This window comes from Palaemon carinicauda, chromosome 8, assembly GCF_036898095.1.
Source record: "Palaemon carinicauda isolate YSFRI2023 chromosome 8, ASM3689809v2, whole genome shotgun sequence".
Lineage (NCBI taxonomy): Eukaryota > Metazoa > Arthropoda > Malacostraca > Decapoda > Palaemonidae > Palaemon > Palaemon carinicauda.
Window position 1 is genome coordinate 11,957,094 of NC_090732.1, and position 17,971 is coordinate 11,975,064.

General features: G+C 39.7%; 1 protein-coding gene across 1 annotated transcript in view; it reads right to left on the bottom strand.

Annotated features, from left to right (window-relative positions):
* Window positions 1-449: 449 nt before the first annotated feature.
* Window positions 450-17,971, bottom strand: part of Vps13D (vacuolar protein sorting 13D) — a 390,232-nt gene continuing 372,710 nt past the window's right edge. Inside the window, exons 76-78 of the mRNA XM_068377692.1 lie at window positions 16,767-16,898; window positions 16,334-16,511; window positions 450-6,240 (exon numbers count right to left, since the gene is read on the bottom strand). Of these exons, the coding sequence (XP_068233793.1) occupies window positions 6,151-6,240; window positions 16,334-16,511; window positions 16,767-16,898 (400 nt within the window). The 3' untranslated portion in view covers window positions 450-6,150. The remainder of the gene's footprint in view (window positions 6,241-16,333; window positions 16,512-16,766; window positions 16,899-17,971) is intronic.

A 17,971-nucleotide genomic window follows, 5' to 3' on the forward strand; every position in this document is an offset into this window, starting at 1 on the left:
ATTTGTTTATTCCAGACTTTTGTACAGTAAATGAAGATGACGATTTGTGTTTCCTGTCAGATAATTCAGTGTTGGCTAAGAGAGCAGATGAGCCTTCCCTTCTAGTGATATTAATCCTAATTGAAAGTACTGTAGTTAATCTAAATTAAAATCATTGTCTATATTTAATTAATATTTTGTTTCCTTATGTTATAGTTTAAAGCTAACAGATGCAGTTCATTCTGGATACACTATCACCTTCAACTAATATAAAAACAAATTTCATTAAATTATATTAACACCAGTGTGATAGGCGCCATCATTTGTATAAAACATTATTACTTGTCTGATACAATATACTTTTCTCTTACAGTGATGCCAATTTTCTGATAAAGTGATAAAGCATCTCATATTGGTTGACTTTGTGTTAAAAGGTAATTGCACAAGGAATTAGAGAGTCACATTTTACAACTGCATACTGTCCTTTTATTGTATGATAATGCATCTGTACACATTACGTCGATTAAAATACATCTTGTACAAAAGTAACCTTACAAATAACTAGGAAAAACCTCTTCATCTTTCTACAAAACTATTTGCATTGTTATAAGTAGTTTTAATAACAAAACTCTTTGGCTAGAATAATGTACTATTAAAATAAAGACAAAAATGTAGATTATTGAAAGAACAACTAAAGGCCAAAATATTGAAAGAAACAAAAATTAGGAGACTGGCTTATTAAAGGGCCTACAGGCTATTCATAACAAAAAAATTGCAGTAGTTCAAAAACAGAGAACTGATAGTCTTCACAATCTTTAACATCACGATAACAAAAAACAAAAACATTACTCAAATCATCATTACGTGGAAGACTACTAAAACTTCTATTCTATTAGTGACAATGTTCATAGTAATACAATTCATATCATTGTGGAAATTATACTTTTCATAAATATAATCTATACAGTAATTATTTAGGTTAATATGCATTTCAATAATATGTTAAAAGCACCAGTTTCATATTAACAGGAAGCATTACCTAATGACTACACAGCATTTCATTTAGTGGCCCTAATAAGATGAAGCAAATTAGCCACACCCACCTTTTGATAAATATAAATGCGTCAAAGCTCTTTATGCCAAAGCAATATTTAGAGCCTAAATTACATCACAGAATTATGAACATGAAAGCCTACAACCTCACTGTTCTTGACAGAAATAAATCTTATAAAAGTACAGTACCTCCACTTTGTGTCTGATAACAACATGTATAGTACTGCAATCTCTTTTAAAGATTATTCTCGGTTATAATTTTTATAAATTCAAAGATTATCTATCATCTTCATGTTATGAAACATGTTTTTTTTTTTATCTGCTAACAGTTAGGATATGGCTCTAAGGCTTGCATATAAAGTGAAAACTATTTTTCATTTCTGAAAATACAGTAATATATGGTTTGACTGACAGGGGTATGAATATGTATATTTTATAAAATAGAATAAAAATATTTATAAAGTAAAATAACTAAACCAAATAACTAAAAGTACTGGGCAGAAAAATAACAGCCAAAATCAAATCTCTATGCAATCTAGAAAACCCAATGAATCAAGTCAGAACTCTATACATAATCCAATGTAGTCTAAAAGGGCTAAGATCTAAGAATAACATTTTAATTCAATTCTACTGGATTAAGAATTATGACATTTAAAATATTTATAAAATCAAAAGTCATCAATCTGAAAAATTAACTTCATACTCATTCAATATGAAAAGAAATTCTTTGAAGCATAGGATGGATAAATTTGGCTGGATTTTCTAGAGTGTTTCAAAATAAACTTAAATTTCATGAGCCTGTTTTGAAATAAAAAGACTAGCGCTGGAAACAGAGTATAAAGTATAGTGGTTTTACAATGGTTGATCCCAAACCTTCATTAAAAAAAATAATGTACTTCATAATTAGCAGCCGTTAGTTCCCCAAATATTGTTGAAATTGTTGCATGACTTTGTGAAGCTTACCTGTACAAAGAACCCTTAACATACCCATAAGTGATTGAAGGTAATATATTTAGGTATTCGTGGAATTCAGTTACATAACAGTGAATACAGGATATCATCCAGTTATATGAGAGAATGTGTCTAAATTGAAAAGATATAAAAGCAATCTCTATAGGCTTGAAAATTTTATTTCATAACAGTATCAATCTCCTAACCCTAGTTCTCCTTGAAGAGAGCTTTTCAAGCATTCCTGATTACCCTATATAGACCAATACAGGACAGGACCATAACGTGAAAAACATAAACAATAGGCATATAAGAACAAATAAAGGACTGCATTCAAAATTATATAAGAGGGGGAGAGTGGTCTGAGGGGACTGATAGTTTTATTTGAAATTTCTCTTTTTTTAATTTTACTATACTGTATCTCCAGTTATGCAACTGAATTCTTTCCTTTACTTGGCATTATAGTATATAACTAGGAACATTATTACTTAAATGGGGTTTTTCTGAAAACTAAGATACACAAAGATTTCTTATTCATTACTGAATGAAATAAGGGGATCTGGGGTTGCAATCACCTGAGGAAGCATATCTTACCAGATTTTCAACATTCTGGCTTACCTAACCCTTAAAATGTTAAAGGCAAAAGTAAAAAAAAAAATCTTGCATAATATCAACATCTAATTATACAAAATGATGTAGTACCCATAAATTAAGATTAAAGCATATTGCATTACAATAAACAATACACTGCATACATTACAACTTATATCCTATAAGTATATTTTAATATAAAGCAGAAAAATAGTAATATCATTCACGGTCCTGATTTGTAAGTAGCATTTACCTGTTTCCAAAAGATAACAAGCTTAATATTAAAGACTAACAGTATAAAGTAGCTCATTGACAAAAACAAAATTTTGATAATGAAATTTATTATTTCTATAGTTTACTTGCTTGGCATTCATACTAATTCTTTTTCAAAGCTGATTAAATGTCGACATCTACTCCAACATTAATAAAATTCCCATTTTCTTTCACTGTACTGGCTTTAACAAATATTTAAGTTGTACCCGTGAATCCAGATACTGTAGTTTTTTGTTTTAAAAGGTTATTTGGCTGCAGATTAATAAGGGATGTCTTCTGCTGGATTTCATATAGGTATATTCTTGTGCGGAGTGTTCAAGGGATTTTTTTACTGGTTGTTTACGATCCATATTCTCTTTGTATCACATGTCGAGGATAGTGTGATTTGAACAGTTGTTGTCTTGAATGGGCTGAGTATTCAATCCCTCTAATGTAGTGATATGATAAGCTTGTAGCTGTCCACAAGCTGTCCAGTTACACATGAAAGATTCCAAAAGTAAAAGAGAAGTAAATTATAGTTCAGGAGGAAAATCCAGAGAAGACTAGGCTAAGGGATTATAGTGGGGGTGGTAACTGAAAATGAAATGGCTGAACTCATTCTGAAAATATTAATCTACTCTTCATCAAATTGCAATAACCTAACTTCTATATCATACATTATCAGCAATGAACTTCATGCTTAAACAAAATAATAATAGTACAGGAGATACAGGGAAAAACTTGTGATATACAGGGTATAATAAAAATTGGCCATCCTATAAAAGTCATGTATCTACATTTAAAATGCTTCATCTTTCAAAGATCTGCCCTACAAATGGAATTGGCTGCAAAATTAATATACCCCATTATGCTACTAATGCACCATAAATTTAAGAGTTACAAATATAAATTTTTTGCATGAAATTATTGTACGAGCAAGAGCATACAAGCATATATCAATAGCTACTTGTGTAAGAAATCACTATTGGAATTAATTACAGTACAGTAAAGGTAAAAAAAAATTATGCATGACATCAATATCCAACAGCAATACTTTTCAATTCATTGTCATTTAGACCTGCAATCGCATGACGAGTGAATTACAGTAGCATTGTTGAGCTATTCAGTTAGTTTGACTTAGAATATGAACAAATATTTCATCATAGTCTACGTAATAATAAAAATACCATGGTTAATTGTGGCAAAACATCATTAAGAATAAAGCTGTAGTTTTACTGTCATAAAATGAAAAACAGAACAGTATATTTACAATGTACTTGAAGATAAGGGCACAAAACACAAGAATTGCACAAGCTACAAATGCCAAATCTTTCTCTCTCTCTCTCTTCACACAGTGATAGTTTCGTTATAAGTAGCGTTTTATGACTGGTCTGATGTTAAACAAAGATATAACAATGCAGTCAAGTTCTTTTTTATGTACGATTGGTTACAATTACACAAAATTTTTGAGAGCTATCCAATATTCAATATCACAACCAATATGTGAAACAAAGGACAGCTTCAATAACATTAATCTTAATAGTTTAATATCACAAATCAAATTAAAGTGTTGTTTCTTGATTATTAAACACAAGCAAACACAAAAGGAAATGCTAGAATTTTTATGCTACCCTGCTTAATATGATTAGATAGAGCTTTTATAACTGAATTCATTTCCAGAGAGAGAGAGAGAGAGATTTTTATCACTTTTTCATTTATTACTTTATTGCTAGATAACTGAGAAATCAAATTAGTGCAAGTACCGGTAATATGATGGTCCTGTCACAAACTTTAAAAAGTTAAAGATAAAATTGACTACAAAAGAACCACTTGCCTATCAGAAAATTACTAGTGCATTCTTATTTTTAAGACAATAGTCTCCTTTTGATTTGACTGTGATATGTAAACATATCCTTTACTAACATTAACATAGCAATACGTTACTTGGAAATACTGTAAACATAAAATCCATACATTCACAAATTATTGAAAAGTAGGAGTACAAACCATGCAACTAATTATCCTTTCTTCAATCTGACATAAATGGAAACACAAAAAAAATAAGGAACGTGACTCTAAGAAAGTTATGTTATTATCATTATTAGCAAATGGTTCCTTCACACCATTTAGCACAATAGTGATAACAAAATTGCTTTGGTTGTTAGTGTACACGTGTGCTGTAATATAAAACTCAAGTGCTCTGCAAAAGACCAGTGTACCTTGTATTCTATCTTAATTATGAAAACTCATCTGATGAAGCAGAACATTTACTACAGTAGTTATTATAGTCTGTTCTGTACTGACCCTATTTATTTCTTAAAACTTATCCTGTTCTTAACCATTAATTTTTCAAAATCATAATTCTTAAAATAAAATATATTTTTTTTTTTCAATACTTAGCAAACATCCATAGTTCTATTAGTTGTAGTAGTTTAGGAATTTGAGAAAACATAAATAACAGGGTTGCCTAGGGTTTCCCTGTATATAAAAAGACTCGATTGGCTCCTCTCCTACTGTTATAGACAATTTTTCTGTTCGGACACTTTCATTTGGTTGGAGATGAATAATAGACCCTAAAACAAAATCAGTTATTTCTACAAGGCAATAAACAGAAAAGATATGAGATGAATCTAAGTATACCACAGAAAAAGAAGGAATAAATGAGACAAACATTTAACAAAAAGTGTTTTGTGTGTTACATGCTGACAAACTCTGAACAAGAAATGAAAAGAAGGCAACACTTTGAGGACATGGCACTATAGTTGTGGCCAAGTGATTAATTATTAAATAAATTAAGAGAGTTACGGGCATAGGTAAATATAGAAATAACTTTTGATACAATATTTACAAGTCAATGATACTCAGTCTCGGTACTCTCGCAGAAAAAGGATTTTTACCATTATAATTAACAGAACACAGATACTCTTATCACCACAGTGCTATAAAAAAAGTTTACAAATGCAATTAAAACAATGCAATAAGATTTAAAAGTATTAAATTATGATATGTTTAATATCAACATACATATCAATAGGAAAAAAATGACAGGCTATATTAACCATCTGCGAATGTACATCATTAACTGATTAAATGACAATATCGACAAACTAATAGTTACTTATATAAAAGGCTCCCTCAAACAATCTTATATACATAAAGGAGTTGAGAAATTGGAAATGAACCCCACAATACAAGACATTTTTACAATATATATATATTAATACATATCAACAACATTCTTGAACAATGTAGATCTTCAAAATAAATCTTCAAACATCACAGTATAACTTTCATCTCTCTTTTCATTGTGAGATAACAAAAAGAACCTCAGTCATCAACACTCTCCTCTTCTTCACTCAAAAGTGTTTGACGAAGCTCTTCGTGCAGATTTCGAGCGTAATTGATCTGCTGCGCTACCTACAAGTCAGAGAAAGAAAAAGCGGTATAATCTAACAAGAGCAAGAAAAACACTGTCGACAGAAATTACCCACTATAATTATGTGGGAGACTGCTAAAGCTACTGTGACAGCTGAGAAATCTTTGATAATTTCTAACATTTTCATTCCATTACTATTTAAACTGGACGAGTCCACTGAAATGCACATTCTTCACCCATCTTACCTGAAGGGTGTGTTTTAATCATTAACCAATATTTTCCCTAATAAACTTGTTTTAAAAATCAAAAATTTTAAGCAATTTTTATTTTTCCTAACATACTTACCGAGAACTACTTTCTTAGGAGTTACCTGTAATCTCCTCTCTACCGACCAGAGTTTTGTGTAGTATACCCTACGCCCGTTTTCTATGGAGGGCTAACCCGGGAGTAAGAGAACATGCCCCGAGGGTAGACCTGAGCTAGGTCGGCGTCAGCTTGGGTCCCGTTAGCCAGTAAGTTCCTCGGATGTTGCAACAAGTCCCTGCAAGGGCAGAAAGGCACTCGGGGAAGGTAGGGAGGGCCATTACCCGAAAGTAGTTCTCGGTAAGTATGCTAGGAAAAATAAAAATTACTTAAAATTTTTGATTTGTTCCAACACAAATACTTACCTCGAACTACTTTCTTAGGAGACTTACACTTTAGGAGGTGGGAGTGGCTTCCTGACCTTCAGACCCAGCAAAGCGGATGCAAAGTAGCCTAGATATGAACTAGGTTCTAAAAAAACTGATAAACGAACGGTAGGGTAAACTACACAAAGAGCTCACGTTAGTGTCTAAGTACTCAACCTTTGAAAAATCTTCTGATGTTGAGTCCAGTAACAAAGTTGCAGAGACGTGTTCTTCATTGGTTACATAAGTGTGGTTATCTCCGATAGGGATAGGAAACGGGGATTAGGGTGAAAAGGAACGAACCTGTGTCTCCTGGTTTTGCTATCCACGATTGTGCCTAGGGCTTCACCGTTAAATCACTTGGAGCGCGGAGATGACTGTCCCAATGGAGAACCCGTCTAAAGACCTTCTTGAGTAATCCTTGAGGTAATGGGCAGTAAAGGTCGATTGGTTCGACCAGGTGCCCGCCCGAAGGATCTGGCCCACTGCCATGTTCTTCTCAAAGGCTAAGGAAGTGCTCAGTCCTCTGATGTCATGGGGCTTAGGAGTACCTGGCACGGCCAGTCCCCCCTCCTTGTAGCCCCTGGCAATAACTTATCTCAACCAAAAGGATATGGTATTCTTCGATACCTGCTTCTTTGTAACACCTGTGGAGACGAAAAGGCTCTTGATGCCCGGCCGGAGATGTGCAGTCCTCTCAAGGTATTTCCTAATGGCACGGACAGGGCATAACCTCAAATCCTCTGGATTCCCAGTCCTAGGAATAGCTGGCAGAGAGAACCCCTCGAATTTAGGATCCCAGACTGCTGGGTTCTGGGTTTTCGCCACGAACGAAGGGACGAACTTGAGGGAGATTTCTCTCCACCCCTTCGAATGAGAGACGTCATAAGACAGCCCATGGATCTCACCTACCCTTTTTGCAGAGGCCAAGGCCAACAAAAAGACCTTCTTGAGAGTGAGATCCCTGTCTACAATATCCTTCATTGGTTCGAACGGGGGGCTACTTAACATCTTCAGAACCCTAGCCAGGTCCCACTGAGGCACCCTAACAGTTTGAGGAGGGCAGGACTGTTCAAAACTCCTGATAAGCATAGAGATGTGTCTAGAGGAGCCCAGGTCGATGCCCTTCAGAAGGAAGACTTGACCCAAGGCTGCTCGTACTCCTTTTATAGCTGGGATTGACATCCCTATCTCGTCTCTGAGATATACTAGAAAGTCTGCGATATCTGGGACTGAGGCTTTGAGGGGTTTGATGCTCTTCGAAGCGCACCACTTCGTGAAAGAGGCCCATTTCGCTTGGTAGACCGCTGCCGACGACCTTCTCAGGTATCGCGACATCTTCTTAGCCGTTCCTGACGAATATCCTTCCTTCCTCAGGAGGCGCTCGATAGTCTCCAGGCATGAAGGCGTAGAGACTGTGGGTTGTCGTGGAACCTGAGAAAGTGTGGCTGTTGTAGAAGATCTGGCCTGTCGGGGAGTGGTCACGGAGGATGGCTTGCCAGGTCTTTTAGGTCTGCGAACCACTCTCTCACAGGCCACCTTAAGTTCCGGGCAGCCCTTACTCTGTTGAGCACTTGCCTGATCAACGTGAAGGGGGGAAAAGCGTACACGTCTATGTTGTCCCATTTGTGCTGAAAGGCATCCTCCAAGGCTGCCTTTGGGTCTGGGACAGGAGAACAATACACGGGGAGTTGTGCGTTCAGCTTGGTTGCAAAGAGGTCCAACACCGGGGAACCACACCGTTGAATGATGAGCCTGGCTACTTCTGGGAGGAGGGACCACTCTGTTCCTACTATCTGACCCATCCTGCTGAGACCGTCGGCTAGGACGTTCTTCTTTCCGGGGTTGAACCTTGCCAATAACACTATCTGGTTCGCCTCCGCCCAATCCAGGATCTCTAGGGCGAGATCGCACAACTCCCTTGATTTTAGGCCTCCTTGCTTCTTTATGTACGCTACTACTGTGGCGTTGTCGCACATCAACGCCACAGTGTTTCCCCTTAGTAGATCGATGAAGTGCAGGCAAGCTTTTTGGACTGCCTTCAACTCTAGGACATTGATGTGTAGGCCATTCTCCTCGTCCATCCAGGTTCCTCTCGCCGTCTCGTTGAGGAGATGGGCTCCCCATCCCTGGTTGGAGGCGTCTGTGAATAGGAGCATCTCGGGAGGCTCGGTCGCGAAGGGCATCCCCTTGAACGTGTTCGACTGGCAATGCCACCATTCCAGGGAGGGTATTGTGTTTGGCAGAACTGGAATTAATTTCTGGGGCGAGTCCAGTTGGTTCCAGAAGTTCTTCAGGTTCCATTGGACGGCCCTGAGCCCGAGTCTCCCCTGGGGAACCAGTTTCTCCAATGACACCAGATGACCTATTAGCCTTTGCCAGTCCTTCGCCCTCCTGGGTTGCCCCGAAAGGAAAGGGAGAAGGATCTTTATTAGATTGCTTACCCGCTCCTCTGACGGAAAAGCCTTCACTAGTCGGGAATCCAGTGTCATCCCCAAATAGGTCATTCTGGTGGAGGGAGATAGGTTCGATTTTTCTGGGTTGATCATGATACCCAGACCCTTGCAAAATTGGAGAAGTTTTACACCCTGCTCCTTCAAAACGTCCTCTGAGGAGGAAAGAAGCAACCAGTCGTCCAGGTACCGGATGAGGCGAATACCTCGCTCGTGAGCCCACACCGAGACTGTCGTGAAGACTCTCGTGAATACCTGGGGAGCTGTCGACAACCCGAAGCAGAGGGTCTTGAATTGCAGGATCTGGGTACAGTACCCCATTTCACCCGGAGAAACTTCCGGCTTGAGGGGTGGACCGGGATTTGGAAGTATGCGTCTTTGAGGTCTATGGTCATCATGTAGTCTTTCTCCCTCAAGGACAGCAAGACCGACTTCGGAGTGTCCATTATGAAATCTGTCTTACGCACAAACTTGTTGAGAGCTGACAGGTCTATCACCGGTCTCCAACCCCCCCCCCCCCCGTCGCCTTTTCTACCAGGAATAGTCGGCTGTAGAAACCTGGTCCTGGGTGCAAGACCTCCTCCATGGCGCCCTTCTCCAACATCGTGGACACCTCTTCTTGAAGGGCCGCCTTCTTCAACGGGTCCTTGGGTGCCAGCCACTCCGACAGGCTGGCCGGAATCAAAGGTGGGGGTTCCGTTAAGAACGGTAGCCTGTACCCCTCCTTCAGTACGGATACTGTCCAGGGTTCTGCTCCGTGAGCCTTCCATGCTTGCCAATGTTGTCTGAGGCATCCCCCAACCTGAGGCTTGGGCAGGAGTAGGGGACCTCCCACTCTACCTTCTCCTGGAGGAGCGGCCTGAACGGCCTCTCCTGGAGGCAGAATACCCTGTTCTAAACGAGGCAGACGCTGCTGGAGCTCCTCTACGGGGGGGGGGGCGCTGAAGCCCACGAGGAAGAAGGGGCGTCTCTCCTCGTCAGGTTAGGAGGGGCCTGAGAAGTAGAGGGCCCGTCTGATGCTGACCTCTTGTAGGAGGGCCTCCATACCGGTTGAGGCCTGGGAGCGTTCACTTCCTTTCGTTTAGCCACCTTCTCCATAAACTCCTCTAGCTGTTTCAAGGGGAACAAGGAGTCACCCCACACAGGAAGGCTCCTCATGGCTCTTGCCTCCCTGTCTGGGACCTTCCGGGAAAGCTTCGCCAGAATAGTGTCCCTTTTGCGAAGAACCCAGTTCGCTGAAAGGGCAAGGGACTGATAAGTAAGGAACTTCATTGTCTTGCCCCCGGAGATGATAAGCTCCCTCAGGAGGTTTTGTTGCTCCGGGTATGTTAAGTCATATGTGGCTTGAACACCTACCAGCGTGGAAGCCCACCAGTCCAACCAAGAGGAGACGTGCACCAAGTCTTTCGACATCTCCTCCATCATCGCAGCCTCCGACTGCGAAAAGCAAATCGGGGCTGAGGAGGCTCTGTCCTCCGGGGCACCCAGTCCCAGAATGTCGAGGGCAGGCTCCACTTTGCAGGCTCCCGGTCGTTGTCCCTCTGGCACATAGAACCTACTCTGTGTCTTGAGTCCTTGGAGCAACTTCGAGGAGCTCTGTGTTTTGGGAGCTTCGGCATTGCCTGCCACAACTCTATCAACATGAGCCCGTCCCAGGACGAGATCTCGGGCCACAGGCAGCGCCAGGGAGGTTTTCTGTTGGACGGGTGCCTGCATCAAGCGGGTCAGGCTGGACCTCCAGTAGTCCTCGTCGGTTGGGACTGGTTCCTCAATCCGATGATGCCTTCGAATCAGGCCTATTACCTTCCGATACGCCGAGTCCTCGGTCGGGGAACCTTCTCTACCGTCAGCAGTACCTTCCGCCTGATCCCGAGGAGCCGGGTCACCGGGCACTCCCACCGGGCGCTTCGGTTCTGGAACAACAGGTCCGCCCCGGCGGGAACCTCCGCACCAGGTTCGGGGGTCAAAACTGGCATCGCCGTGCCGGCGAGAACTACCGTTCGTGTATTCTCTCTGGGGGACGAGGACGCGGATCCCATGGGCTGACCCGACGGAGGGAACCGTTCCTTTAAGTCCGAGGGCCGAACCAGCTGTGCTGATTCGGCCAGGCTGCCTGTACGGAAGCACGGTTCCCCCCGCTGGGCGGGGTGAGCCGGAAGCTTCGCGGACTTACGCCTGCCTGAAGCGGCCTTCTCGCATTTCTCCCTGCGAGGGTCATATCTGCGTCTGGAGGATGACCTTCGCGGCGAGAAATCCCTGGACTGCCGGTCAGGGGAACGCTGCAACTCAGTCTTACGGGGAATGAAGACCCAATCACCATCGGGGGACCTACTCCTCCTGTACTTCCTCCGTGGAGACCGGGACCGTTTTCTACTGAACCTCGAACGGGATCTTGAGCGGGAACGCCTGCTCCTGGACCACTCCCTCCGTCGCCGATGTCTCCTCCTCGCTTCCTCTTCTGAAGAGAATGAAGCACCACCATCTGAAGAGCCCGACGAAACTGTAACACCCGAACGACGGGCAGGAGTGGGGGCTACGGAGGGCTTCACGACCTGCTGCATACCAGAGGTCGAGGGTTGTAGGAAGGACTCTGGAACCGCCGTCAGAGGAGCTGGAAAAGAGGTTGGGCGCACTACACTAGGGAACCAGGTATCCAGGCCCTCTTCCATCCGCATTGGGGACCTACCTGGCGTTTTAGGGAGCCTCCACCCGAAGGGCTCACTTACCGTGGAGTCCAACTTTCCCTGGGCGTCACCAGCCGCTGAAGAACCTGAAACACAGGCCCACGAAGCGGGCGAAGAAACAGGCATAACATTACTACACCACAAGGGGTCGTCGGAGGAAACGTGCCCCCCAAGCACAAGGGCAGAGTCTCCAGAACCCCCAGACACAGCACTACCAGGCTCCTCACTAGCCTGAGAAGACCCAGCAACCCCCACTTCAAACACATTAGACTCCTGGGGAAGGGCCCTCGGCTCTTTCCCCGCAACGGACTTACCTCGTCCCCTACTCTGGGTAGGGGAAGGCGAGACAGAAGCCCCGTCGGACCGTCCACTGGGTGACGGTAACGGCGAAGAGATGCTAGATTTCCTGGGCGAACGTTTCGACGACTTCTTCTTAGTGCCGTAACGCACCCACTGAATCTCACTCCAGCTAACACACTCAATGCACGTATCCGATGGCGAGCACACTCTGCCCCTACAGGAAGAGCAAAGGGAATGAGGGTCTACTTCGGGCTTGGAAAGGAACGCTCCACACTACTTTCCGGCTCTAGGCCCAGGACAACGGCGGATCTGCTCCATCGCACACAACCACAAGGCACAGGAACGAAGGGAATCAACAAGGAATACACTTGGGAAGCACAAGGAAGGGCAGTGAACACGCAAGAACACAAGGGATAAGCACAGAGATACCACGCGGTAACCACGCGGGACACACGAGTCGGGACACAAAGGGTCGTAAGAGACAAGAGCGGCGTAATGGTATCACGACGCGACCAGAGAACTTACTGGCTAACGGGACCCAAGCTGACGCCGACCTAGCTCAGGTCTACCCTCGGGGCATGTTCTCTTACTCCCGGGTTAGCCCTCCATAGAAAACGGGCGTAGGGTATACTACACAAAACTCTGGTCGGTAGAGAGGAGATTACAGGTAACTCCTAAGAAAGTAGTTCGAGGTAAGTATTTGTGTTGGAACAAATATAATTTTTCATATACACATATCGATCACATTGAACCCAAAATATGATTCTGATTTGTTCCCTAAACTAATTTTCCAACACTTAAAAGAGGAAAAAAATATATATCTCTGTGATAATACTGCTAGAGAGTTGTGGAGTCCTTTGACTGGCCAGACAGTACTATATTGGAGCCTTCTCTCTCTCTCGTTAGGGTTCATTTTCCCTTTGCCTACACATACACCAAATAGTCTGGCATTCTTTACATACTCTCCTCTGTCCTAATACACCCGGCAACACTGAGACTACCCAACAATTCTTCACCTGAAGGGTTACTGCACTGACATTTCCTCTAGGTAAGGGTAGAAGAGACACTTTAGCTATGGTGAGCAGCTCCTCTAGAAGAAGGACACTCCAAAATCAAACCATTGTTCTCTATTCTTGGGTAGGGCCATAGCCTCTGTACCATGGTCTTCCCCTGTCTTGAGTAAAAGTTCTCTTGCTTGAGGGTACACTCAGACATATTATTCTATCTTATTTCTCTTCCTCTTGTTTTGTTAAAGTTTTTATAGTTTATATAGGAGATATCTATTTTGATGTTATTATTCTTAAAATATATATTTTTTTTTCCTTTCCTCACTGGGCTATTTTCCCTGTTGGAGCCCCGGGGCTTATAGCATCCTGCTTTTCCAACTAGGGTTGTAGCTTAGCAAGTAATAATAATAATAATAATAATAATAATAATAATAATAATAATAATATCTGTATCAATACTTTGTAGACCATCATACAGCAGAGAACTATTCAGATCGTTCCATCAAGCAAATTGGATGTGATATCACATAGTGTGGACACTGTACGAGAATGAGTCATATAGCATAGATGTGGGCTCTATATTGCTGTAAATTATATAATTGTTTTTTCATTAAATTTATGGTTTATGTAGTATAAAGTTGATTTCGTCATGGCAAACACATCAACCACATTAAATCTGAAATGCTATTTCGGTATGATGTCAAACTATTGGAGTTCTAGCTCTTGCGATGGAATGATGAAAGCAGTGGTATTATAAGTAACCAAACATCAAGGGAGTAAAGAAAAAAAAAGACAGGTGCTAAATATCTGAAGTCTGAGTTTCTTGAGAAAAGAATTAATTAAAGTTCAGGATATTGTTGAGACAGTGTAATAATAATAAGTAAAAGAATAATGTAGTTACTTATCATTCTCATAATTAACAGAGTATCATGGAGACCAGATGGATTTTGGCTAAACTGAATACATTTCCTTCGGAAAGAGATAGGTTAGGCTAGGTTACATCTTTACTTTATATTTGCATTCCAAATGCTGAAAAATGAAATCTGAATAAAATTTGTTATTTTCAAATCTCACATGATGCTCATATGGCTTCTCTCTCGAAGCTTGATTATATCTACGTTTAAGTCTACACTAAAAGACCCCCAAGTTTCTTGTTTTCTTTCCTTTCAATAGGCTTGGCCTCTAGTATAGTATTAAAAACATCTAGCGGCTAAAGGCAATAACCATGGTATGGCTGGCTACATCTTACAGTCTCTTGTCCCAAAGTCAAAACTTATCCCTGTTCTCATAACATCCCTGGTCAGTGAGGAGAAGGTTAGGCATGTACAGTATAAGGACATCAAGAGAGTATAGCAAAAACAAAGTTAGTTTCCTTTTACATTTGAAACTTTTAATTTAGTCAACAATCATCTGAATATATTTCTTCAAAAAAGGAACAGTAAGACCATCATATTCTTCACAACAATCAGAGTGAAATTAAAAATTCCCTTGAGCAACCTATTCAGTGATTATTAACAAATCCCGGAGAAGACATTGTGACAATCACTAATAACCAAAATAACAATTATATCTGGAAAATAAATTGGAGTAAAATCGACTAACCTAGAAAACATTAGCTGGTAGACTGCCCCTATACTGTACTATACTAGGGGCATATTTTGTTTTTGGGGTAAACATTCACATAAGAATGTTTTGGGAGCAAAGTAAACTGAACATCAGAGGATATTCGTAGAAATAAATACAAAACTGTGAAAATTAAATAAATATATCATTCGATGTGAATTATCCTTAAGTGGGAGGGGGAAACATTAAATAAAAAGAAATTGTCATATAGTTTAAATAAAAAATACTATTATATACCGTAGGATAATAAATGTGCTACTTCAAGGTCTGACTATGTAATGGAGAGGGGCACTTTAGTCAAGACATGAAATTATCAAACCTAGTTACTATAAAGCAAAGGTCTCACTTGAAGTTAATGCTGACACAGCTGTCTAAAAACTAGAAGACACAAGATGCCATAAGCCAACATTATACTGTAAAAACAAAGTCTATACATGCTGTTAACATAGAGACGTATTAAAGGGAAACTAAACTCTAGCCTATATGTTAAAATAAAGAAATGTATAAGAATGATAACATTAGACAAAGTCCAACAGATTCTACACCAGATCTAGAAAATCCAATGAAAAAATAAAACCTGTAATTAAGGTAAGACTTTGAACTGATACAGTATGTTACTGTTCACCTTCATTCTAACAAAACTCTCAAAAACTTTACTTGAAGAACTATGCTAAGCACAAAAAGATTCCTCACATTAGTTAAAATCCCTATTATTAATATTAGATGTAATCTAAGACATGATTACATCTTATTTCCACTTGGAATAGAATAAAAACAAAAAAGACTAAACAGTCAAAAACTGTCCAAAGTACAATGAATGCAGTTCAACAGTAACTAAAGAAATTATATTGTATTCAAAATAACTTTACTTTCCCCCCCTAGAGAATAACCCTTTCTACATCAAGGCAAATTAAAATTACATATTAACTGTAAAACACTAAATATAATAGGTCAGAATAAAAAGTGGGAACATAAGTCAAGGTCATATATCATTTAGGCATAAGTGAATTAAACTGAACTTGAAGGAGCATTGGTGGGTTAGTTCCATGGCTGATCCAGGCAGGGAATGTGGCATGGAGAGTAATATATATTTTTTATATTTATATTTATTCTAAGGTCTTGAAGTTTGCAGCTCTGAATTAGTAGCTTATGGTTTAAAGGTGAAATTCATAGAAATAATAAAATTGTTTATAATTTCAGCATGTACTCACTATAGAGCCTTCCTTAATAGGTTTTAGTTTTGTTCCATAAGAACGCTTCGTCATTTAGAATAATAATGATGATGATAATAACAATAAATTTAGATAATAATAATAATAATGACAGTAAGAATTCATAACAAATTACATTCCTAATAAATATCTCTGTTAACATGAAACTAATATCTTGCTGTACTCACCCGCCAAGCTATATCTTGAGTATCGCATCGTACTTTTGGCCTCTTGTAAGCTAATTCTGAGGACCTTGGTATGCCCTGAATCTCAGATTTGTCTCCTTTCAAAGTTAGTTCAATGTAATGCTTGCGATCTAATGAACCCTCAACTTCAAGTACAAGTGCGCGACACTGGTAAAGATCTCTGAAATTATTTCAAATGCACAAAATTATAGGTTTCTATTAGGTAGCATTTATCAGTTTGAAAAACCACTCTCATTTTAAATTCTGAAAAATCTAGATATGGAAAATTTACTCCACAGGATATATGATTAATTTCACTGTATAAGTTTGGTATTTTAATAAGTATCATAAGAGATTTCTTAGTTCTCACAAGAGATTTCTAAATATGTACAGTATGAAGAAGACTGTAAACTTCATTAGATGTTACAAACATTACCTATAGTAAACTGTTAGTACAGGTATTGGTGGAAGCGATGGATCACTTTGACTAAAAACTCTTACTTGATCACTAGAAATCAAGACTTTTAGATTTTCTTCACCCTCACGAAGGACATCATAACCAAGAAATCTGTAAAAGATGAAATTTTTATGAAAGAATAATTTCTAATACATCTAAGTTCATTACACACAAACCCTTATTCTAGATTAGTCTTAATCTAGCCGTATGGAAATAATCCATAACTGGACAAACAGCTTCATGGTTATAACTGACACCAGTAGAAATCTCTATATAACAAAAACCTGTGTCATGTACCATACTGGACAAAACAGGGTGCCACAATGTTCGTATCACTATGCAACAAGAAACTCAAAGAGTAACAGGTGAAAAGCCTGTGTCATTAATGGTTAAATTATTTAAAAATGGTAATAAAAAAGGAGTTAGAAGTCTTATACATTCCCACACACCCAACAGCTATTGGCTACCAGAGAAAACTTATATCGAGGTGAAAAACTATTCTCACCCAGACAAACAAAGAAATTTCTAGGAAAGGATGACACCCATAAGTCACCTTAGGAGCTACCAATGTCTTGACAGTTAGTTTCAATAAGTTTATGGAAGAACCTTCACAGTTTCCTACTTCTGCCACTCTCAGAAGACTAGTCATTGGTATAGTAATTCTTTTTTACCAAAAGGAGAACTATTCTTCCTTGATAGAATGCTCTGAAGGGGTGGAAGATCGGTTTTACTTCAGGATTAGATAATGATAGTGTGTTAGTTAATTACAATCCTAATGATACCACATCCTAGTGTCTGATGCTGAGTTTCAATACCTAATGAGAGTGATCAAATACGAAAGTTTTACATATTGTACAGGTCTCAAGGGACACAAATTAAGCTGTCAACAGTTTCTTCACTATATATTCAGATAAATAGCATACCATTCAGAGATCTAAAAGGTCTGAAAATGAGATCAAATGTCAAGAACCCCAGTGCTGTGTCTTTCTTTCAAAACCTAATGTTTACATAAACAAGATAACAATTTCATGAATATTTAGACTATTAGCAGAGTTCTGAATTCTTTTCTCCAATAGAAAAGGGAAAAAGGAACTGATGCTATCGCCATTCCCCATTCCCAAATAAAGAACTCATTGAGATGGAATCCTACTAATCTCTCAACTGTTGTTGAGCACTAACCAATC